At 42.8% G+C, this 25,187-nt stretch overlaps 1 protein-coding gene across 2 annotated transcripts in view; it reads right to left on the reverse strand.

The window, feature by feature from the left end:
* Positions 1–25,187, reverse strand: part of CD58 (CD58 molecule) — a 43,179-nt gene that overhangs the window by 12,550 nt on the left and 5,442 nt on the right. For both annotated transcript variants that reach the window (XM_024764922.1, XM_024764921.1), the window contains exons 2-3: positions 8,631–8,927; positions 839–1,108 (exon numbers count right to left, since the gene is read on the reverse strand). In XM_024764922.1, coding sequence (XP_024620690.1) covers positions 839–1,108; positions 8,631–8,927 — 567 coding nt within the window. The remainder of the gene's footprint in view (positions 1–838; positions 1,109–8,630; positions 8,928–25,187) is intronic.

Consider the following 25,187-nt stretch of genomic DNA (forward strand, 5'->3'; position numbering starts at 1 on the left):
ATGTATAAAACAGATAAGAAGAATTGTAAATTACAAATATACATGATACTTAAGCAACATAAAAAGACCACAGCCGAGACAGACTGTCATGCTATTAACCGAGTGTTAGCCTAGACAAACGTATTGAATGCACTTTTTAAAAAAATTATAATTAATTAGGCCGTGCTGGGTCTTAGTTATGGCACACAGGATCTTCGTTGCCACGTGTGGGGTCTTTTAGTTGCGGCATGAGGGCTCTTAGTTGCGGCATGGGGGCTCTTAGTTGTAGCATGTATGTGGGATCTATTTCCCTGACCAGGGATTGAACCTGGGGCCCCTGCATTGGGAGCTTGGTGTCTTAACCACTGGACCACCAGGGAAGTCCCTGAAGGCACCTTCCTGTTGCACGTGTGCAACCTTGAAGAACACAATGGTAATGAAGGATATTAGGAAGTAGTATTGTGAATAATTAAGAGCATGGGTTCTGAAGCCAGATGGCCTGATTTCAAAACCAGGCTCTACCAATTACTGGCTGTTGACCTTGGACAAGCAACTTAAACTCCCAACTATGTCTTGGTTTCTCCTCACGAAATAAGGATAATTACTAGATTGCGTGGGGATGGAATTAATTAACATATGTATTAGAATGGTACTTGACACAGAAAGTATTAAAAAATATTAGCTTTATATCTGTAATAGAGTGTCTGTGAAAACTGTAACTCAATTTAAGTTTCAAATTTATGAAATGTATGTTAGTTACTGCATCTGTGGTATGAAATTCATGAACCACTACTTGTAGGTAGGTCCATGAACCCCACTTGTATATAGGATCTCTACCATGACACACGTAGTCACTTACCACTTGGGACACAGGTTGACAAAATGATTGATGTTGTCCTTCTGAATAATGGATTGCTAATGATACACTGAATTTCCTGTGATAGATCACCTTCCTTCGTAACATACGCTTCAGATGGTTTTGAGCCATTCTGACACTGTATTGTTGAAGGACAGTCCCAGGAGTACTGTATGAGTTCTAGATGGGTGTTGTAATCTTCCAGGATCATGCACTGGAGTGTAATGTTCCCATCAATCAATGTGCAAGATAGTGCTGGTGATGGAAGAGACTCTGGGAAAAAAAAAAAAGTAATGTTTAGTACAGAAAAGAGTAATATTTAGACTCCTCATCTGCAAATTCAGAAAGAGCTTCCAGGGCCTTCCCTGGTGGCACAGTGGTTAAGAATCTACCTGCCAATGCAGGGGACACGGGTTCAATCCCTGGTCCGGGAAGATCCCACATGCCACAGAGCAACTGAGCCCGTGTGCCACAACTAGTGAGCCTGCACGCCACAACTACTGAAGCCCACACCCTAGAGCCTGTGGTCTACAATAAGCGAAGCCACTGCAATGAGAAGCCCATGCACCACAACGAAGACTAGACCCCGCTTGCTACAACTAGAGAAAGCCCGCGCGCAGCAACGAAGACCCAACACAGCCAAAAATTTAAAAAAAAAGAAAAGAAAGAGCTCCCAACTTCCTTATGAGCTTGAAAAGACGAGCAGTCCACCCCCTTGAGCACCAAGGGGAGAGAATTCTCTCTTCTTCTGGGTCAGATCTATCTGCTCAAATTCAACATAGATACAGGCCCCAAATGCCTTATCCTCAATTCTGAAATCCAAAGAGTTCCGAAAGCCAAAGGATTTTTCACAAATATTTATTACCATATTTTACTAAAAATATTTACACGCTTGAGTAAGCGGCTCTCCGTAACTAAGTGAAGTGCTTCTTAACACACAAAGAGGAAACAGTTTATATCTATTGCGTTTCTAAAATCTGAAGAAGGCTGAATTCCAAAGCACACCTGACTCAAAGGATTTTGCAAAAGGTTCTGAGGAGCTGTACTGTGGGCTGGCCCCGCTCTGAGGTAGAGGAGGGCATGGCACTTGTCACAGCCCTGTCGGTCTAGAGGCCTCACCCCCAAGTTTATTCTGGAAGCACCTCCTGCTGGCTAAGGCAGCTGGAGTTGCAAGGATGGATAAGACAAAAGTCATGACACGCCATCATCACCCTCTAAAGTTAACCTCAAAGCCAATTGGCTCACCCCATTAGTCAGTGGTTTATTAATTCATATACCTTCTTGCATCTCTCCTTTCCACCAAAAACTAATCACAAGAGATTTGAGACACATGTAAAAATATATGGAATATACAAAAATTGGTCATGGTAGCATTTGGATAATAAAATTTCAATACCTTGCAAACATCTACTAAAAAGCGAATTAAAGTTCATCAAGATGATGCGATACTATGCTGTCATTTAAAATATTTTCTAAGACAAAGGAACACAAGCTCCACTTGATAATCTAAAAAATAAATATGTTCAACTCATCTTGCCTCCCTCTTCTCCTCCTGACTTCTTTCTGGCTCAGTTAAATAACACACCCAGCCTGTCTTGTTAGACCTGAGTTACACACGACTTCGCTTTCTGCTTGGCGTTTCCTCAAGTTTTAGGTTTAATCTAGCTCACATAATTCATTACATGTTGCCTTCAAGTTGTGTTCTTTAGTTAAAAGAACTCTAAGACACATACACACACACAAGTGTGTATTCACTGTAGACTACCTGCTCTCAGTAAGCAGGGTGACGAGTGGTGAGTTGTGGCAGAGGCAGGCACCAACGAAGCTTGGTTTCAAGGGAAAAGGGATAAGGAAGGTGAGGGGACACTTGGAAGGCCCAGAAGCCACGCTTCATGATTTGGCCAAGAACAGGTCCTGAGCAGAAATGACTGCTGAACCCAGTGCTCAAGTAGCAACTTGGAGCCTCTTCTACTAATCACTTCAGAATCCCATGGTCTACTGGAAAACCACCACCTGTAATCCTAACCATGATCATTCAAAATCCCATTTGTACTCAGCCTTAAAAGAAAGGAAATTCAGACACATGCTACAACACGGATGGACCTTGAAGATGTTATGCTAAGTGAAATAAGGCAGTCACAAAAGAATAAATCTTACACGATTCCACTGACAGGAGGTTCTTAACAGCAGCCAGATTCTTAGAGACAGAAAATAGAATGGTGGTTGCCGGGGAACTGGGGGAGGGGGGAATGGGGAGTTCGTGCTTAATGGGTACAGAGTTTCAGTTTGGAAGATGAAAAGTTCACCTGTTCTGTTACAGATTCTAGTTTATTGATCTAGTTCAGCACGGGACCTAGTTCAGCCAAAGTCTCGCTGCCCATGACGGGACTTACCACAGCTATAATCTAACAAATGTTAGTTACATCTGTGCCTTAAGCAACTGGCAAGAAATGTGCCTACTTCATCCCTAAGACAACTTAGTCAATTTATAATTAATGAGTTCAGCTCACTATTCTGTAAGAAATGAGAATTTCTTATACATATCTGATGACATTTCTATATTTCCATAAACTTTAATAAAAAGTCATATGCCAGTCCAGACCTTTTAAGGATAGAGCAGTTAATTGTACTTATATGAACATTACCAGCCTCCATGCAATAAAGGTTATAAGAGGATGGGCAAGGACTATTAAATGCTTATGGTGGAAATTTTTAAGGGGACTTTGAGGGAAGGAGGAAAGCCAGATGTTCCCTTACACAGAAGGATGTAGATGCTCTGAACCTAGAGGTACTAGGAAATCCCCCTGTCCAAAATATCCTTTCTGAAAGGGGCTGGTGTCTCCGGAAGATTACCGAGTCTTATTAGTTTAGTCTTAACATACCATCATGGAAGTATGACTTCCTCATTTCTAAAAAAAAAAAGTATGACTAATCGTTTTGACATTCACGTATGTATTTTTATAACCAAAATCTAAATCTTATTAACTCTTTCTTGGAAGTGTCTTCTGATTCTTTTCTTTCCAAACATCTACTACTAACACCTCTGTCTACCTGGATGATCACAGTAGCTTCCAACCTGGCGTCTCCTTTTCCTAATCCACCGTAAATACCTCCCATCTGATTAACCTTCCAGAAATATATTTCATCAAGGCACTTCTCTGCTCCAGTATCAGATACAGTGGCTCTCCACTCCCACAGGCTAAAACCCAGATTCCCAAACCAGAACTTGAAGTCAACACATTAACAGCCAGTATCACTCAGTGCCTCCTGATTGAAACTCGCCTCCCCTGCACCTTGCTCCTCTGCAGGCCTTTGCTGAGCTTCCTAAGGACTATCCAGTTAGTCTCACTACCAAAATCAAGCACCTTTGTTGAGTTACCATGGAAGTTTTAAATTTAAATTATTTAAAAATTATTACTTTTAAACATTTCATCAAGTTTTAAAAAGAGAAACTTAAATGTTTCGAATTCAGTTTTACAAACTCTATACAGGGGCTCGTAAAATGCATTCTATTCTAATTTAAATTCTGAATCAATCTTTTTGTTTGCTTGCCCTACAACTGCCGAATCTCCAGCTTGCAGGTTTTAAGGATTTTTGCTTCTTCAAAGGCATTGACTGATCCTTCTAACAGGATGCCTGCACACCTTAACAAGCTTCACTTATCTAAAAGGAGTTCATCATCTCCTGGACAAACCAGTCACCCAGTCTGAGAGCCCCCCACCCCCCATCACTGTAAATTGTGCATCCCACCTCCCAATCATCCTGATCAATTGCTTCCGTATCTGCTGAGTGCCCATTACCTATTCAAATCCTTTGCTGGGCTCCGGGGGTACAACGGTGAACAACAGAGAAATTCTCTCTTCCTCCCACTGTCTCCGATACTGGGTAGCTGAACCAGTGAGGAACAGCTATTCACCCAGCTATATCCTGTTCCACTGAGACCACCTCAAACAGCTCAGACTTGAACTGGTATATTGCACTCTGCCTCTTCTCCATTCCCTGGAAACCATCTTACACAGTTTGCCACCAGTTGGATCTTCCTAAAACACCCTTTAACATAGAGGAAGTAGGCCTAGAACTATACCCACATCTTGGATAAAACAAGTGAAACTGTGACGCAGCAGAGGGGACAGATGGGTACAGGTTGAGCTGTGCTGGGTGGCGGCACAGAAAAGGCAGCTATGAGGCAAAAGCATTACTAGGACATCTGAGAAAAGCAAGGGGAGGTCACAGGGGCCAGATCTCATATAGCCTTGTAGGCCACTGTAAAGACTTTAGCTGTAACTCAGAGTCAGATGGGGCCGCTAGAAAGTTCTAAGCAGAGGAGTGATGTGATCTGACTTCTGTTTTAAGAAGACCACTCTGGCTTCTGTGTTTAAAATTAAACTGTAGAGGGGCAAGGGTGGAAGCTGGGAGACCAATTAGCAGGCTATTGCAATCCTCCAGGTGAGAATGCAGCAGTCCTGGATCAGACCAGAGGACATGATGAGAGGTGGTCAGATTCTGGTTATATTTTGAAGGCAGAACCAACAAAATTTTCTGGTGGACTGAATATGGTGTTCAAGAGAAAGAGAGGTGTCAAGGATGATACCAAGGTTTCAGCTTGAGCAACTGCAAGGATGGAGCTGCCATTAACCAAGAGGGGGAAGGTTTGGGGAGGAATAGATTTTGAGGGAAAGGTCATGAGCTCACTGCTGGACATGTGAGATTTGAGAGGCCACTTAGATATCTGAGTGGAGACAGAGTAGGCAGTCAGATAAACACCTAAGGAGCTCAGTGGAAGTCTGGGCTAGAGCTCTAAATCTATGCATTATCAACACTGAATGCTATTTAAAGCCCTGACATGTGATAAGCCCACCCACCTGGGTGTGAATGCAGGCAGAGAAGGGAAGAGGTCCAAGGCTTAAGCCTTGAAGTCGCCAATGTTAAGAGGTTGGGGGAGGGACTTCCCTGGTGGTGCAGTGGTTAGCAGTCTGCCTGCCAATGCAGGGGACACGGAACTGAGCCCGTGCGTCACAACTATGGAGCCTGCGCTCTAGAGCCCGCGTGCCACAACTACTGAAGCCCGTGTGCCTAGAGTCTGTGCTCCACAACATGAGAAGCCACCGCAGTGAGAAGCCCACGCACCGCAAGGAAGAGTAGACCCCGCTCGCTGCAACTAGAGGAAGCCCGCGCGCAGCAACGAAGACCCAACGCGGCCAAAAATAAATAAAAAAAAAAAGAGGCTGGGGGATGCAAGGGGATAAGGGAACGAACCAACAAAGGAAACTGAGAAGGAACTGTTAGTGACTTAAAAGGAAACTAGAGCCGGGTGGTGCCTGGATGCTAAGGTGAAGATGTTTCACAGAGGAGGGAGTGATTAGCTGTTTCAAAAACTTCTGAGAGAAAGATGTGGATGGAGAATGAGTCACTGGATTTATTCATGAGGAAGTCATGAGGAGTCTGGGTACAGCAGTGGGGATGAAAGCCTGTTTGGAGTAGCTTACAAGTGAATAGGAGAAAGGGGGTATGTAGACAGCTCTTCCAGTAGATTCTCTATAAACTGAAGGCAGAAAAGTGGGTGGTAGGTGGAGGAGTAGAGGGGCCAGAAGAGGGCTTGCGATGATGGTACAGATAATCGCTTATTTGTATGCTAATGGGAATGAGACATTATCTCCTGGAGGAAATTACTGTAAGGAGAGAGTGGGTAGAATTACAGAAGTGACATCCCTGAGTATGATGAGAGGAGGTGGGATCCAGGGCACAAGTAGAGGGTTTGGCTCCAGATGGGAACTCAGCAAGCTGAAAGTAAGAACTGCCGAACAGGAATGGTAGAGAACAGGGGATACAGGGTCAGGCACAGGTAAGCAGATAGGCCGGTGGTGAGAGCTTGTCGAAGTTCTCCTCTGGTTGCTCGTTTTCCTCAGTGAAACAAGAAGCAAAGCCTTCAGCTAAGCAGTGGGTCTGGAGAAGGAGGTGTTCAAGGTTTGAGGAGAGAAAAGGTAAACTGCTGGGAGTGGGTGAGTGAAGACACTAGGAACATATTGGGTTTAGCTGCAGTAAATCATCAGAATTTTAAAGTGTGGGACTCTGCAAGGTGATGTGCCTTTCTGCAGCTACAAGGCGTGAGCACAGAACGTTGGATTGAACCTGGCTGGACTGGGCTTGTCCAGTCAAAGTTCAATCATTGAGCATGACCAATCAGAAAAGGAGCAAAGAAGCTGGGTGTGTCTGCAACAGAGTGAGCCCAGGGAGTGAGCACGGCACTGGGGCTGCAGAAGGAGGGCAGGGAGGACATCAGTGGGGGAAGGACTGTCAGAGTAGAGGAACTGAGCTTCCAGCAGAGGAAGTGGAACTGAGATACTGAGGTGATGGAGGGAATGGAATCACTGGTAAAGACAAGTTCTACATTATATCTGTGGGGAGAGGTAAGGCAGAGTGAAGGAGAAGATCATTACAGGAGAGGAGAGCAAGGACTAAGAAGTCAGGATATTAGAAAGAACTTTTATTTAAATATTACAAAAGCACCAAGAACTATGACAGCAGGAACATCAGAAACAGTGAAAAGGAACCAGGCACTAAAATAATCAGGAAATATTGGGGTGATGTTCTTAGCAGCACTATTTACAATAGCCAAGACATGGAAACATTGTAAGTGTCCATCAACAGATGAATGGATAAAGAAGATGTGGTATATATAAATGGACTATTATTCGGCCATAAAAGAAAAGTAAGAGAATCCTACCATTTGTGACAACATATAGACCCTGAAGGCATTATGCTAAGTGAAATAAATCAGACTTGAGAATGCAAATACTGTATGATCTCTAAAAAGAGAGAAATCTCTAGAAATCTTTTTAGATTTAGTGGAATGTAAAAAGAAAAAAGCCAAGCTCATAGAAAAAGAGATCAGACTTGTGGTTACCAGAGGTGGAGGGTGGGAGGAAGGGGATTTGGAGGAAGGTGGTCAAAAGGTATAAACTTCCAGTTATAAAATATATGAACACTAGGGATACAATGTGCCACATGGTGACTATAGCTAACACTGCTGTATGGTATGTAGGTAAGTTGTTAAGAGAGAAGATACTAAGTTCTCATCACAGGAAGAACATTTTTTTCCTTTTTTCTTTCTTTTCTTTTTATGGTATCTATATGAGAAGACGGATGTTAGCTGAACCTATTGTGGTAATCATTTCACAATGCATGTAAATCAAACCACCAGGCTGTATGCCTTCAACTTGTACAGTGATGGATGTCAATTATTTCTCAATAAAACTGGGGAAAAAAAGAAACATTAAAGTGTACCCATCAGCCTCTGGATGACTGCAACAAGGAAAGTGCTTTAGAGATGAGGGAAGGAGAATAACCTGGAAACATCAGCGAGAAGCACAGAGGAACCTGTATCCTATCCCCAGTTCCAGTTTAAAGTGGTAAGAGGAGGAAAAAAAAATCCCACCTCCTGTGTGAGCTGCAAGGGGAAGAAGGAACTTTAATTTATAGAGCACCAACTATCCATGGTTCAGAGTTCTGAGCTCATTGATGCCACTACATCCCTTTCCCATTCCCAGCAAGACAAGGGATGCTGCTGCCAGCAGCTCTGCCCCACTTGTGCTGTTCTCCTGACCTCAGTCACATCCTCTCCTCACCAAGAGGATGACAAGGGAGCTGAAAGTGGCTCCTGTGTACCGGAAAGAGAGGAAAACCCTGACAACAGGTGATGACTAATTTTTATTTCTCATAAACCAATGATTAGTATTAGTCTCTTAAAATAGTTAGAAATCTGCCATTTGAACAAACCAATTTATGGCATACTCACCGATCACTCTGAGGGTGAACTTGCTGTTATTTCTAACACTTGGGGATTCAATTCTGTACTCATCTTCGTCTGATGGTGTCAACTTGCAGATTGTGAGGTTACCCGACACAGTGTCTAAGTAAACTCTATCTTTAAAAGACAGAAAAGCTCTGACTTCGGATTGGTCATCCCATTCTACAACTTTATCCTTTCCTCTTTTCCACACAATCTCCTTAAAGGGTTTAAAACTTGATGTGTATAAAGTTACATTCTTGTTCACAGCTCCATATATTACTTGGGAATCACAGCTAACGAAATCTGGGAGAAAAAAAAGAAATTGGTTAGGGAAGATAACATGACTTGATCAAAAGCAGAAAATTATCTTCCAGGATGCCTTGTGGGGGGAAAATGATTAAATTTAGTGGTAAAATTATTCATTAGCTACTTTTTGTACTAAGCTGATAAACTGCTGATAAAAAGTATAGGAAGGAGAACATGCTTGACCCTGTAAGAGTTTATTCTTTAATAGGGAACTGGGGCCCGCAGAAATCCAAGAAACGGATTCAACATTTATGGAGCACCAACTACGTGCCAGGTACTGTGGGCAATGCTGGGAATATGGCGGCAAACAAGACAGGTGTCACTCCAGGCCCTCAAGGGAGGAGACACTGAGCAGACAAGGAGAGCCACCCAGGCAAAGGCCTTTCCTAGCAAATCACGCTGAAACTGACACAGGACAGCAAACTGCCGGAAGATAAGAGGAGTCTGCAAGCTGACAGCAGGGTGAGGAGGGGAAGGAGAGATGGCCAAGCAGACAGAGGAAGCAGCCCCTCTGAAGAGGCAGGCCTTAAATCAGGAAGGCGCTGGGCGTGTCTGAGGAAATAAAAGCAGTTCCAAAAGGCTCGAAGGAAGAGAGCAAGGGGGGAACGGGTGGGGAATGAGGCTGGAGAGGCAGGCAGGGGCCAGACCACAGGGTCTGTGAGTGAGGGGCTGGGCCATGTCCGGTAAGATATGCTAAGCGTTTGGAATTTATCCTAATGGAAAGGGAAGGTCACGGACAGGGAAGACCGGCATGACATTTAAGTTTCAGTAGGTTGACTTTGTCTGCAAGGTGGACACTGGTCAACAGGGTAAGGATGGAGGGCAGAGAAAACCCAGAAGGGCAGTCAGTGCGGGAGCAGTGAAAGAAGGCTGGACCGGGAGACCAGACCAGGGCGCCGGCGGTGGGGATGGATAAGTGGACAGACTCTATATTTGAGAGGGAAATGAACAGGATTTAGTGATTGGATGAGAGGTGTTAATGGTGACTGTCAGGCCTCTCTCCTGGCTGACTGAGGTGCCATTAACTGAAATCAGAATGACCAGGAAGGAAGTCAGGGAGTGTGATGAAGATTAAGGTCTCGAGGCCTGGGTGGGGTGGCGTGTTGGAACCAACTGTTAGCCTCTCTGCCGGACTCCGTTCAGGGAAGCCTGGAGAGCTTGGAGTGCACCACAGTGGGAGTATTTATAGGAGAGAAACTGACTCATGCTTCAAATCAGAACCTCCCACCTCCTCCACATCAATCCAGTTGTTAAACATTTACTATTACTACTAGATTGGGATATTCTTGATACCCCAAAATGGGGTTCAACGCATCGTGCTCCAGACTTGACTTTCTTGTTAAGAGAGAAGAGCAGCTGTTAGGGGAGAGACATAAAAGAGAAATTAAAACTTGATGATTGAAGTTTTTACCTAGAAGCAATCAGGGTAATTGACAGAGCACAGGAAAAATCAAAAATATTAAATAGACCAATTGCAGGCAATTGTATCCAGTAATTTCAAATAAGAAGCAAATACGCCCCATTTGTCTATGTGCAAGGATATTTAGAACCCACCTCCCTTAATCCAGGGAGGCTGCCTGCAATACACCAGCATCCTTCTGTGGCTTTCCTGACCATGCACTGTTTCTCCCAATCAACCAGAGCCCATGAAAAGGCATGAAAAGGAATAAGATTTGAGGGGTGAGAGTCTATCCACACACAATAGTGGCGGCTCGAAATGTCTTGTAAATGAATAGATGAATGAACGGATGAGAGTAAGTAGGGTGGTGGAGGAAGAGGAGAGGTCTCAGTTGAACTGCCCCTCCCTGGCTGCATAAAGCTGGCTTCTGTCTTTCCCAGGGGAAGGTGATGTTTCCTGGGCTTGAGAACAGGAAGAAGAAAAGTCTGGAATGGAGCTAACGGTGGAAAAAGGGGGAGACCAGTTCAGAAAAAATCATAGTCATTTTGAGCTGGAAGAAACTCCAACAATTAGTCAGTCAAATTACCCCCATTTCACAGGTGAAAGGACAGGGCACCAAGAAAAATGGAAGAAAATGTTACTGAATGCTTACCCTCTGCCAGTTACGTGTTCACGTACTTGTGTCCCTTTTTAATCCTCTCCACATCCCTGTGCAGTGGTGTTGCTAACTCCATCTCTCAGGCCCCGGGAGACATATCAATTGCTCAAGGTCACTCAGCAAGTTTATGGTAGCTGAGGGACCAGAACAGACCTGACATGGCCCAGCCCCTCATTCACAGACCCTGTGGTCTGGCCCCTGCCTGCCTCTCCAGCCTCATTCCCCACCCGTTCCCCCCTTGCTCTCTTCCTTCGAGCCTTTTGGAACTGCTTTTATTTCCTCAGACACGCCAAGCGCCTTCCTGATTCAGGACCTGCCTCCTCAGAGGCACTTCTTCCTCTGTCTGCTTGGCCATCTCTCCTCCCCCTCTTCACCCAGACGTCAGCTGACTGATGGATGCTAAGCATAAGCGACCTGTAAGACATCTGCCTGGAGCTGTTCAGGAGGCTGCGGGGTCCACAGGTCTGTGGGTTCCCAGGGAAAGATACAGATTTGGGATTCATTACATCTGTAGATGCTATGTCTACCATTTCCTTCCTATAGTAAAGTCTTTTCTGTTGCACCTCCAAGACTGATCCTAAGGTAAGTTACCAATATGACTGTTTCCAATGAAAAAGAATAGGAGAAAGGAGAGTGAATTTTTTTCTCAAGGTCACACACCCTGAACGAATGAAAGAATGAGCAAACAAACAGCAGCTAAGGAAAGGAGTCAGCAGTGAGATGGTTACTTTGCTGATAACAGTGAATGGTCAGAAAAGGGACCACAGGGATGCTACCTTACCATGCCAGAGGGCAGAATGAAAAGGGCACCGACTTTCAAGGCAGATGCGCCCAGGGTGAACCTTCAAAAGTTCTCGCCACACTAGGTTTCCTCAGCCTAAAAAACAAATCATAATGCCTACCACAAAAGATTGTTTTGAGGTTTGAATAAGACTGAGAGTCTTTACACAATGGCTGAGATGAAGTAGGCTTTCAACGGGGTTTTCCCTCTTTTTCTTTCAATGATTCAGGCCACCATCAATGCATTCACTGTAGGTGACCCTGGCTGTGTGAGAACTGGGCATAGAGTGAGTTTTTGCTGTTTCGAAGTAGAGAGAGATAGAGGTAGGGGGAAAATGTATCAGTGATTGCCTAAACAGATATTCTGTGCTAGACAGAATTTTTTTAACTGTTAGAGGTTTATTTGTTTGGAAGAATACTGAATGACCTTTTCTTTTGAAAGATATGAGGGTACCTAATACCAATATGTACTGTGTTTGTTTCCAATTTCAAAGACTCTTGCAGTCTTAAAAAACATCATCATTATACCCAGTTTTTTTTTTTTTTTTTTTTTTTTTTTTTTATTATACCCAGTTTTGATAGTTCTTCTCACAGGGCTTGAAGTCCGATGTGGAACTCAAATATTTTGCAGACAAAGTGACCTGATTTTTGCTTTAGAAAATATGGTAACCGTTAACTACTGGGTTAATGAAATGGGACCTCCCCCAGCTCCCAGCCACAAATTCCTCTGCGCATTTTCACTTGAGTCCTGGGATTCTTTTAAAAAATATTTATTTATTTGGCTGCGTTGTGTCTTAGTTACAGCATGAAGGATCTTTCACTGCGGCGTGCAGGCTCTTTGTTATGGCGCGTGGGCTCTAGAGCATGCATGCAGGCTCAGTAGTTGCAGCGCACAGGCTCTCTAGTTGTGGCATGCGGGCTCCAGAGCGCGCAGGTTCCGTAGTTGTGGCACGTGGGCTTTCTAGTTGTGGCGCACGGTCTCTAGAGCACGCGGGCTTAGTTGCCCCACGGCACGTGGGATCTTAGCTCCCCAACTGGAGATCAAACCCGTGTCCCCTGCATTGGAAGGTGGATTCTTATCCACTGGACCACCAGGGAAGTCCCGGGTCCTGGGATTTAGATTGACTGCTATTTTTAGTTTATTTAATCAAACACTTATATAGCACTTACTATCTACTAGGCAGTTGGAAGAACTCTACAAATATGTATTCAGCAAATTCTCTCAAAAACCATATCAGGACTTCCCTGGTGGCACAGTGGTTAAGAATCTGCCTGCCAATGAAGGGGACACAGGTTCGAGCCCTGGTCCGGGGAGATCCTACATGCTGCGAAGCAACTAAGCCCGTGCACCACAACTACTGAGTCTGTGCTCTAGAGCCCGTGAGCCACAACTACTGAGACCGCATGCCACAACTACTGAAAACTGTGCTCCTAGAGCCCGTGCTCTGCAACAAGAGAAGCCACCACAATGAGAAGCCTGTGCAGCACAACGAGGAGTAGCCCCCACTGGCTGCAACTAGAGAAAGCCTGCACGCAGCAACAAAGACATAACGCAGCCAAAAAAAAAAAATAATAATAGATAGATAGAAAAAAAAACTTAAAAAGAAAAACCATATTAAGCAGTTGTTATTTTTAACCCTATTTTGCAGATGAGGAAACTGTGACACACAAACGTTAACTGACTAGCTAATTAAGTAGTGAAACTGCTTTTGAACCCAGATAGTCTGACTTTTAACCATTGCTTCTTATTTGGCTAGCTATGTGGTATATGGCTATTAAAGACAGTGACGTGATACAGGGTATGTCAGAATGCAATTTCTAGAACGTATGGGAATAGCAGATGTTGGGAATGAGAAAAGTCAAACCATTCTAGTCGGGAGTCAAGCACACCTCTGAAACCTAGAAGTGAAGCATAAGCTCAATGGTCAACAAATCACTGAATGTCAGGGCTGGACAGGTCCTCAGAGGACCCTGGCCCGCCCCACACCCATCCTCATATACATAAGGAAATTGAGAAGATCTGATTGAGCAAGATAGCGATGAACCCAAATCTCCAAAATGTTACATGGGAACCCAAATTTAAACCTAAGTTTCATAATGCTGTTGTTTTTTAAAAAATAATTTTAGATGTTCAATGGAAAACGAGACACGGTTTCATAATTAAAGACCAAGAAACTAAGTTGAAAGTAAGGTCTAAGAGTTTGCACTTCTCATGTGTGATGGCAAGGAATATGTGACATGTGAAAAAGTAAGAGAGGGTAAGGGGACAAAAGAGACTCGAAGGCAGGAAGGAAGAAAAGCTGGAGCGGGGTGTGTGGCGAGAAAACAAGGGACAAACAAAGAAGTAATGACATAAAATCACAGGAGCAGCTGAGAAGCCTGTGAGAACTAGCAAATGAAGCCCTGAGATAGAGACCAGCCGTTCAGCCAACAGAGGAGCCACAGACGGGCCAGGTGTGACCTACAAGGGAGCGGTGGAGGCTGCAGCTCTAGTGAGGCTGGCTCGCCTAGGGAGAGGCCCCTCAGCTCCTACCCACGTGGACACGTGCAAACTGCCGGATCTTCTAAGTTTCCAAGAAATGCTGGACGTTCAAATTTTACGGGAACACAAAAATCAAATTTTACGGGAACACAAAAATCAAATTTTATGGGAACACAAAAATCAAATTTTATGGAATTAGTGGGCAATTAATTCCAATCTGAGCGGAGGGGTATCCCACAGTCAGGCCAGCCCCATGAGGACAAAGACAGGGTTGTTCTCCATCTTTGCTGCATCCCCTGCCGGCACATGAAGGACATTCCATAAATATCTGTTGAGTGAATTAACTAAACTGATTTAAATACAACTTAAATGTCATCTAAAAGGCAGGGCTTCCTGACAGAATTACAATATTTGATAGTCACCCCAAACCCTGAGCTTTGCAATACCTCAAATCGCTGTGGAACCTGGCTGGAGAACCATGACTCTGCAATGAGAGGTGGAGACGTTTAACTGAAGCTGCAGAATGGCCTGGGACCCCTCGTATGCAGTCAGAAGAGAACTCTTTCCTCCTCACTGCCTGCCTCCAGAACCAAAGCAAGACTGGAGGGTCTGCTGGCTCCCCACTCCCCATTCCCTTCAGGTTTAGCGAGGTTTCACCTACCACATGTTGTGGGCTTCAGGGCTCTGCACCAGATAAGCTTACACCCAACTCAGGATATCAGCCCTTCATCAATGTTAAACACCCTGTCTGAGGTTTGAGGAGATGCAATTGTTTCACTGATGCTATTCCTGAGAGCCGAGCTAACCACTCTTCTGGGATTTGGAGGAAAGGTTTTTCTGGAGTTTTTTCTTAGAAATGAACAATGTGATTTTAAAATACTTCCTTCTCTTCCTAAAATTTCTTCAAGGTTCCACATGGCTGCAGATTTTAGCAGTTAAGGCAAAAATTCATTTGATGAAAAGAGAAAAAAAATCCCCTGAAAGTTTCAGTACCCAAATACATAAATCTTGGTATTTTCCCCTGTGTGTATGACACCATAACGACAATTCGGTTAAAGATTCATTCAAGCTGGGAGATAGGAGGGCCTTGGGCATTTTTGTACCCAAGTGAGCAGCTGGATTTCTCCTGCAGACAGGGGCTTGTGACCATGACCTTGTTCCTCTCACTTCAGCATCACAGCACACTTTCAGTTGACACCCACTTGGGGTACTGGAGCGGTGGCAGCCTGCGAAACTAAGTCTCTGGAGTCACGAACACACATGCTCACAGTACGGAGAGCAGCCACTCTCCTCACATGTCTACGTCAGTGCTGGTGTCAAACAATCTGTCCTATTAAGTCTACAAACATTCTGTTTGTCAACCCCATGTCCCAGTTTGGGCAGACGACATATGCTCACCAGGTACATGGATAATCAAAAGAAGAGCACACAGTCTTTTCACTCAAGGAAGCTTAGTGTAGCTCGTTTCTTTAACCTAGTTCTTAATAAATCCAATCCAAATGAGCCCTAGACCAACTCAGCCTCAGTAATAATATTCCACAACAGCAACACACTTCCTGAAGGCTCACTGTGTGCCAGGCACTTGTTCCAAGAGATAGATAGATGGATGGATAGATGGATGGACAGATAGATGGACGGATAGATAGATGGATGGATAGATAGATGGATGGATAGACAGATGGACGGACAGACAGATGGATGGATAGATAGATGGATGGATAGACAGATAGATGGATAGGCTCATTTATTCCTCAACTTAACTCTATGAGGTAGGGCTTATTATTCACTTATTCACTCACCAAATATTTGTTGAGCACCTGCTATGTCCCAGGTACTGTACTAAGCAGTGAGGACACAGCACTAAACAAATCAGACAGAATCCTTCCCGCTTGGACTTTACATTATTGGTGAAGGTGGGGACGCGGGGCAGGGAGGAACACATTAAATGGGAAAGTATCACAGGTGATGTTAAGTGCTACTGAGAAAAATAAAGCAGTGTATTGGGGAGGATGATTAATAATGAGAAGGGAGGTTGCCATCATATGTGAGGTGGTCCCAGCTGGCATGTGAGCAGGGCCCAGAAAAAACGAGGGAGTGAGCTTGAGCGTGTGGGGAAGAGCATTCAAAGAGTGAGAACCGCTAAGTTACAGTTGAGGAAACTGGGGCTCAAAGAGGTTCAGAAGCTGACCGTGGTCACTCAGCTGGTCCGGGACAGAGCTGGTGTCCAGACACAGGTGGCCAGCTCCAAAGCCTGCACTGTTAGCCACAGTGTGAGATGCCTTGGTCCTTCCTTGTCAATTCCACCTGCATCCAGTCCCCGTCAGTGGTTTCTGTTTCCATGAGTGCTGAAGGCAGAAATCTACTGGTCTCAGATATGCCACCATGGCTTCCCTGTCTTCACCTATTTCAGATTGAAACTGCAGCCCCCTGACTCCTAACAGACAATAAACCCCCTGGTCCCCCCAGTCCCAGAAACTCCACAGAACTCGCCTCACATATGCTCTCAGTTGTCAAGCTATTCCTTGTCTCCTGGATGAGTGCATCCAGAATTAAGACGTTTGTTCTTTAAATCAACTTCCTTTTGAACTCTCCTGTTTCCTGTCATGCTAAAATACCTGCCTTTTTAACCCCTTATTCTTGCACTTAAAAATCCTTCTTTCACAAGACATTTCCCTCTCAATCTGTGCAGTCCAATTCAGTGGCCACTAGCTAATGTGGCTCGTGAGCCCATGCCACGTGGTTAGTCCAAATTGAGATGTGTTGTTAGTATAAGATACACACCAGACTTTGAAGGTCAGGTATGAAAAGGGGAATGTAAAATCTCTCATTAACATTTTCTATTCAACTACATGTCGAAATGAAAATACTGTGGGTATATTAGGTTAAATAAAATATATTATTAAAATTAATTTTACCTGTTTCATATTATATTTCTATTTAACAGCACTACTCTGGCCGGCTCTTTCAAGATACCCATATCACATCACGCTCAAAAGCCACATCTGCCTTTGACTGTTCTTGTCTTAGATAGGATATATCTGAGACCTACAGCATGCTTTGGAGAATAAGGTTCTTACTAGAGCTATTTAATACTCTGCAAGTCTTTTTAAACCTATTCTCCAAAGTCTGATTAAAGGTATTTCAATGTGCTATTGATCATTTCATTAAAAATTTCTTTATAATCCCTATTATTTTCTAGTTACTCAGTTCATAGTTGAGAAACTCTATTACAACTAATTTATGATGACATAGTCATTAGTTTCTTATTAATATGAATTTCTTATTATTTTCTGAATGTGTACAGTAAACTTCATTTTTTTTTTCTAGTTTTTAACTGTTACATGGGAAACACATTCAGAAACTACAGACCAGAGAGGCTGATGGAAATTCAGACACTGTTCTTAACAGACATTCAGGGGAACATTATGAAAAGTGAAGGTCACTAGGAATCAAAACAGGTTCATTTCCTCAGAACAAGCCTATCAAAATAATTTGGTTCCCTGAGATGGATACTTGCTAAACAGAACAGATCAAGGTCACAAAGGACAGAACTCTGAACTAATAACTTTCAAATGGGGGCAGAGAGCAGACATGATTTCTTACAGTGATTCTGGGCAAGAGGTCCCCTCACTTTCACTGGTTTCATTTTGAGCCCCAGAGTCCTTGGGCTAAGAGCTCATCAGCAAAGGCACGAGCAGCATTGAGAAGGAGAAGGCCAATGTGCACAAGGGAAAGGGACTGAAAACAAGAAAACAAAGAGGCCAAAGGAGAGAATCCCATGCCCATAAAGTAGCTAAAAGACATTTTCCTTTGAGTCTGGTAGATGGGCACTGAAACTTATCTCCAAAGAGGAATTGCTAAAATGTTTTCCACACTTTTTGGGGGGACAGTATCACTATTTTTAGTCACACTTCATATTAAAACTTGTCTGGGGCTTCCCTGGTGGTGCAGTGGTTGAGAGTCTGCCTGCTGATATAGGGGACATGGGCTCATGTCCCAGTCTGGGAAGATCCCACATGCCGCGGAGTGGCTGGGCCCGTGAGCCATGGCCGCTGAGCCTGCGCATCCGGAGCCTGTGCTCCACAACGGGAGAGGCCACAACAGTGAGGCCCACGTACCACACAGACAAACAAAACAACTTGTCTGAGCAAATGGAAAAGGCTCTATCCAGGTTTCACCTTCAATCCTGAGATGGAAGCTTTTATCTGTGACTGCAGAATCTAAGGTGCTGTGTGCCCTTAAGTAAAAACTTCAGAAAGCCTTCTGTACTCAAGAGAAAACAACATGAGAAGAAATCAAAAGACAGAAAACTTGTGCAAACAAGGGCTGATGTATGCTGGCAAACTTTCTGCTTTTAAACAGAGAAAGCAATGCCTACCATCAAAGCCTATATGAATTAAAAAACATTAGAGTGAGACATGCTGGGACCCAGCCCCACCCCCCAGCAGGCCAGCAGGGCTGGCAGCCAGTGGAGTCAGCTGCCCACACTACTTGGGTCTGCCACAGCAGAAGAGTGCGTGCAGCCCATATAGGGGGCAGCCTGAAGCATATAACTCTAGTCACCAAAGGGGATGGGGAGAGTCCAGCTGGGCCCCACAGCACATCTCTTACATAAGGCTACTTCTCCAAGACCAGGAAACATAACCAACCTACCTGCTATATAGAAATAAACATAGAGAATCAGACAAAGTGAGGAGACAGAAATATATAACAAAGAAAGGAACAAGACAAACCCCCAAAGAAGAACTGAGTGAGTAGAGAGAAGCAATCTAACCCATAAAGACTTCAGGTAATGATCATAAATATGCTCAGTGAACTCAAGAGAAGAATGAATGAACACTGCGAGAAGGTCAACAAAGGGTTAGAAAATATAAAGAAGACTCAAACAGCTGACATTTTAAAAATACACTAGAAGGAATCAACAGTAGATTAGATGACACAGAGGAATGCACCAGTGAACTGGAAGACAGAGTAGTGAAATGCACCCAAGCTGAACAGAAAAAAAAGAACTTTAAAAGGTAAGGCTAGTTTAAGAGACCTCTGAGACAACAGCAGGCATACTAACATTCACCTTATAGGGGTGCCAGAAGGAGAAGAGAGAGAGAAAGGGACAGAAAACTTATTTGAAGTGATAACAGCTAAAAACTTCCCTAACCGGAGAAAGGAAACAGACATCCAAGTTTAGGAAGTACAGAAAGTCCCAAACAAGATGAACCCAAAGAGGTCACACCAAGACACATTGCAATTAAAACAGCAAAAGTTAAACATAAAAAGAGAATCTTAAAAGCAGTAAGGGAAAAGCAACCAGTACACACAAAGGAACTCACATAAGACTTTCAGCTGACTTTTCAGCAGAATCTTTGCAGGCCAGAAGTACATCATGATGTACTTAAAGTGATGAAAGGAAAAAAACTTACAACCAAGAACTAGAGATATGAAAACTAAAAAAGGAAAAATCTCATTGGTAAAGGCAAACATACAGTAAAGGTCAACCACACAAAAAGCTAGTAGGAAGGTTAAAAGACAAAAGCGATAAAATCATCTATATCTATAGTAAAAAGTTAAGGAATACACAAAATAAAAAGATATAAAATATGACATCAAAAACATTAAATGTGGGCTTCCCTGGTGGTGCAGTGGTTGAGAGTCTGCCTGCCGATGCAGGGGACACGGGTTTGTGCCCCGGTCCGGGAAGATCCCACATGCCGTGGAGCGGCTGGGCCCGTGAGCCATGACCGCTGAGCCTGTGCGTCCGGAGCTTGTGCTCCGCAACAGGAGAGGCCACAACAGTGAGAGGCCTGCGTACTGCAAAAAAAACAAAAAACAAAAAACATTAAATGTGAGGGTGGGGTGGGCAGCAAAAACGCAGGGTTGTTATAATGTGTTCAAACTTAAGAGATCATCAACTTAAAATAATCTCATAAAATTGACTCATTATATAGTTATATATGAACCTCATGGGAACCAAAAGCCTATGATAGATACATACACAAAAAAGAGAAAAGAATCCAAACATAACACTAAAGATAGTCATCAAATCACAAGAGAAGAGAGCAAAAGGAGAAAAAAGGAACAAAAAAGAATTGTAAAAACAACCACAAAACAATGAACAAAATGGCAATAAGTACACACCTATCAATAATTACTTCCAATGAATGGACTAAATGTTTCAACCAAAAGACATAGAGTGGCTGAATGGATTAAAAAAAAAAAAAAAAACCCATCTATATGCTGCCTATAAAAGAATCACTTCAGATCTAAAGACAGACTAAAAGCGAGTGGACGGAAAAAAGGTATTCATGCAAATAGAAATAAAAAGAAAGCTGGGGAAGCAATACTTACATCAGACAAAACAGACTTTAAACTAAAGACTGTGGGGCTTCCCTGGTGGCGCAGTAGTTAACAATCTGCCTGCCAATGCAAGGGACATGGGTTCGAGCCCTGGCCCAGGAAGATCCCACATGCTGTGGAGCAACTAAGCCCAAGCACCACAACTACTGAGCCTGAGCTCTAGAGCCCGCAGGCCACAACTACTGAAGCCTGCGTGCCCAGAGCCCGTGCTCCGCAACAAGAGAAGCCATGACAATGAGAAGCCCACTCACTGCAACGAAGAGTAGCCCCCACTCATCGCAACTAGAGAAAGCCCACATGCAGCAACGAACACCCAACACAGCCAAAAATTAATTAATTAATTAATTAATTAAAAAATTTAAACAAAGACTGTAATAAGAGACAGAGAAAGAGATTACATAATGATAAAGGGACCAATCCAACAAGAAGATAAAACAATTGTAAATATCTATGTACCCAACATAGGAACACTTAAATACATAATGCAAATATTAACAAACATAATGGGAAAAATTGTGACAGTAACACAATAATATTAGGGGACTTTAATGTCCCACTTACATCAATGGACAGATCATCCAGACAGGAAATCAATTAGGAAACATTGGCCTTAAATGATACATGAGACCAGATGACCCTAATAGATATATATAGAACATTACATCCAAAAGAAGTAGAATACACATCCTTTTCAAGTACACATAGAACATTCTCCAGGACAGATAACATGCTGGGCTACAAAACAAGTCTCAATAAATTTAAAAGACTAAAATCATATGATGCATCTTTTCCAACCACAGTGCTGTAAGACTAGAAATCAACATAGGTAGTATGCTTTTTTTACATCCATCTTAGTAATACTTTTTTGGATCTGCCTCCTCAGGCAAGGGAAACAAAAGCAAAAATAAGCACATGGGACTATATTAAACTAAAAAGGTTCTGCACAGGGAAGGAAACTATCAACGAAATGAAACAGCAGCCTGCCGAATGGGAGAAGCTATTTGCAAATGATATAGCTGATAAGGGGTTAATATCCAAAATATACAAAGAACTCATACAACTCAATAGTAAAAGCAACAACAACAACAAAAACCTGATTAGAAAATAGGAAGGGGACCTGAAAACACATTGTCCAAAGAAGCCACAGAGATGGCCAACAGGCACATGAAAAGATGCTCAGCATCACTAATCATCAGGGAAATGCAAATCAAAACCACAATGAGGTGCTACCTCACACTTGTCAGAATGGCTATCATCAAAAAAGACAACAAATAACAAGTGTTGGCGAGGATGTGGAGAAAAGGGAACCCTCATGCATTGTTGGTGGGAACATAAACTGTTGCAGCCACTATGGAAAACAGTATGGCAGTTCCTCAAAAAATTAATAGAAACTGCCATATGATCCAGCAAATTCACTTCTGTGTACCTGAAGAAAACAAAAACACTAATTGGAAAAAAACATATGCACACCAATATTCATTGCAGCATTATTTACAATAGCCAAGATATGGACGCAACCTATGTGTCTACTGATAGATGAATGAATAAAGAAGATGTGGTATTTATATATAATGGAATATAACTCATCCATAAAAAATGAAATCTTGCCTTTTACAACATGGATAGATATAGAAAGTATTAGGCTAAGTAAAATCAGTGAGACAGAGAAAGACCAATACCATATGATTTCACTTATATGTGGAATCTAAAAAACAAAACAAACATTCAAAACAGAAACAGACTCACAGATACAGAGAATAAACTGGTGGTTACCAGAGGGAAGATGTATAGAGAGGGTGAGTGAAATAGGTGAGGGAGATTAAGAGGTACAAACTTCCAGTTATAAAATAAATAAGTCATGGAGATGTAATGTATAGCATAGGGAATATGGTCAATAATATTGTAATAACTTTCTGTGGTGACAGATGGTAACTAGACTTATTGTGACCATTTTGTAATGTAAAAAAATACTGAATCACTATGTTTACACCTGAAACTAATGTATCGATAATATTGTAAGTCAATTTAAAAAGGGAAAAAACAAATAACAACAATAATGAAGTGTACAATTCAATTTTTTTTAATTATAGTAAAAAGACAGCAATAAAACAAATTCCTAGATCTAGTTCTTTAAAAGTAGTTGTAAGTCTTTTTCAAAATTCCTAAAAGATACCTGTCAAAAATAAACAAAAACAGCAACAAATGCAAAAATGTGAAATTTCATTAGATCCTGGTATTTAAAAAAAGACATCCTTTTGACAATTGGAGGAATTTGAGTAAGAGTAGAAGTTAAGTGATATTATGAGATTACTGTTAATTTTTATAAATATTATGTTATTGGGCTTATGCCAAAGCATTTAGGAGTGAAGTGTCGGAGTATAAAGAAAGTATAATTATGGCAAAATGTTAATAAATGAATACATAAATAAACCCCCATTCTGAATTCTATGGCCCAAAGAAGGTTCCCCCACCCCTCTACTGTAGATTACAATATTGAATACAATCTATGTGATTGGTAATTTGCTGTCATATAATTTCACATGCTTTAGCAAAATTACATTGGACAATATATATGTTATATATAAGAGATTAACTGTGGCTGCACCAATCAACAAAAAGTTGCTTACCTATTCTTGGGTTGGGAATACATAGACTTTGAGTCAAACAGACCTAAGTGCTAGCAGGTTCTACCACTTATTTGTTGTGTGAACTTGGACAAGGTACTTGACCTACCTCAACTTTGTTCTCCTCCTTAACAGTCTCTACCTTATAAAACTGGTGACAATTAAATGAAAACAAAAATCTAAAACTCTAAGCACAGCACTTGGCACAGAGCATGTGCTTAATTCATGGCAACTATTATATACACCCCATTATAATACTGGATCTAGTTTTTTGAGAGCAAAATACAACACTATTTTGATTTGGATTACTTTTCATAAATAAAACCTCACAGGCTCTCTGAATCTTAATTAAGCAAAGCATATGAACAAGTCTCACATAATAATGTGAGATAATGATAATTTAAAATGGGGAAATGTTTGACCAATACTTTATCATCTAATGTCCAGATTTAACAATTTGTATTGTTAAAAATATTAAAAGAGATCAATGAAAGAGGGGCTTTGCTGGTGGTGCAGTGGTTGAGAGTCTGCCTGCCAGTGCAGGGGACGCGGGTTCGAGCCCTGGTCTGGGAAGATCCCACATGCCGCAAAGCAACTGGGCCTGTGAGCCACAGCTACTGAGCCTGCGTGTCTGGAGCCTGTGCTCCGCAACAAGAGAGGCCGCGATAGTGAGAAGGTCCGCGCACCGCGATGAAGAGTGGCCCCCGCTCGCCGCAACTAGAGAAAGCCCTCGCACAGAAATGAAGACCCAACACAGCCAAATAAATAAACAAATACATTTAAATCAATGAAAGAAACTTTATATGAAGTGGTATATGACTTGGTTCCTGCATACAAGGATCTAAAATCTAGCTGGAGAGACAACTGGCAAGATAAAGGATCCATAAAAGGTCAACCACAGCAGAATAAGGCAGGCGCTGCTAATGAGAGCTAACTAATACAACAGTTCCTATTTTTGATCTTGCTACTTGCCCAGCGCTATCTAGGTCCTGTCCACGTTACCCCACTGATGCAAACCAGGGCCAAATCCTGCCAGCCCTACCTTCAAAACACACCCTGCTATCTTCAATTCCTCACCCCAACCCCAGTCATTTCTTACCCACCCCACCCAGTCATTGTTCCCGCAGCCTCCTAACTGGTCTCCCTGCTTCTCTTTTTTCATCAGCAAGGACCATCCTCCGCCCAGCATCCAGAATCATTCATTTAAACACTCATCACAATTTCACTCCTGTTCATAACTCTCTGAGACTTCCTATTTCACTGGGAATAAAAAAAATGTAGTCTTTCAAAGGGCCACAGGGACTTCCCTGGTGGCACAGTGGTTAAGAATCCGCCTGCCAATGCAGGGGACACGGGTTTGAGCCCTGGTCCGGGAAGATCCCACATGCCACAAAGCAACTACGCCGGTGTGCCACAACTACTGAGCCTGCGGAGCTCTAGAGCCCATGAGCCACAACTACTGAGCCCAGGTGCCTAGAGCCTGTGCTCCGAAACAAGAGAAGCCACCGCAATGAGAAGCCCGTGCACCACAACGAAGAGTAGCCCCCTGCTCTCTGCAACTAGAGAAAGCCCGTGCAGAGCAACGAAGAGCCAACGCAGCAAAAAATAAATAAATAAATAAATTTATTGCAAAAAAAAAAAAAATAAGGGCCCACAAAACTTTATTTCTAGGGTCCAGCCTTGACTACTTGTACAACTTCATTTCCTATTTACTCTCCAGCACAGTGCCCACCTCGAAGTTCTTTAAACGGCTGAAGCCTATCTCAGGGTTTTTGCTGCTGTCCTCTCTGTCTGGAATACTACTCTCCCAGATGGTAACCTGGCCTGCTCCATCATTTCCTTTTAAGTCTACACTCAACTGTTACCCTTTTAAAGAGACCCTCCCCGACCATACTATATAAAATACTAACCATCAGAGAGTGACAATGAAATATCATACCTCCACCCCATGGAGCCCCATGAA

The sequence above is a fragment of the Neophocaena asiaeorientalis genome, unplaced genomic scaffold, assembly GCF_003031525.2.
Source record: "Neophocaena asiaeorientalis asiaeorientalis breed wild unplaced genomic scaffold, Neophocaena_asiaeorientalis_V1.1 scaffold62, whole genome shotgun sequence".
Classification (NCBI taxonomy): domain Eukaryota; kingdom Metazoa; phylum Chordata; class Mammalia; order Artiodactyla; family Phocoenidae; genus Neophocaena; species Neophocaena asiaeorientalis.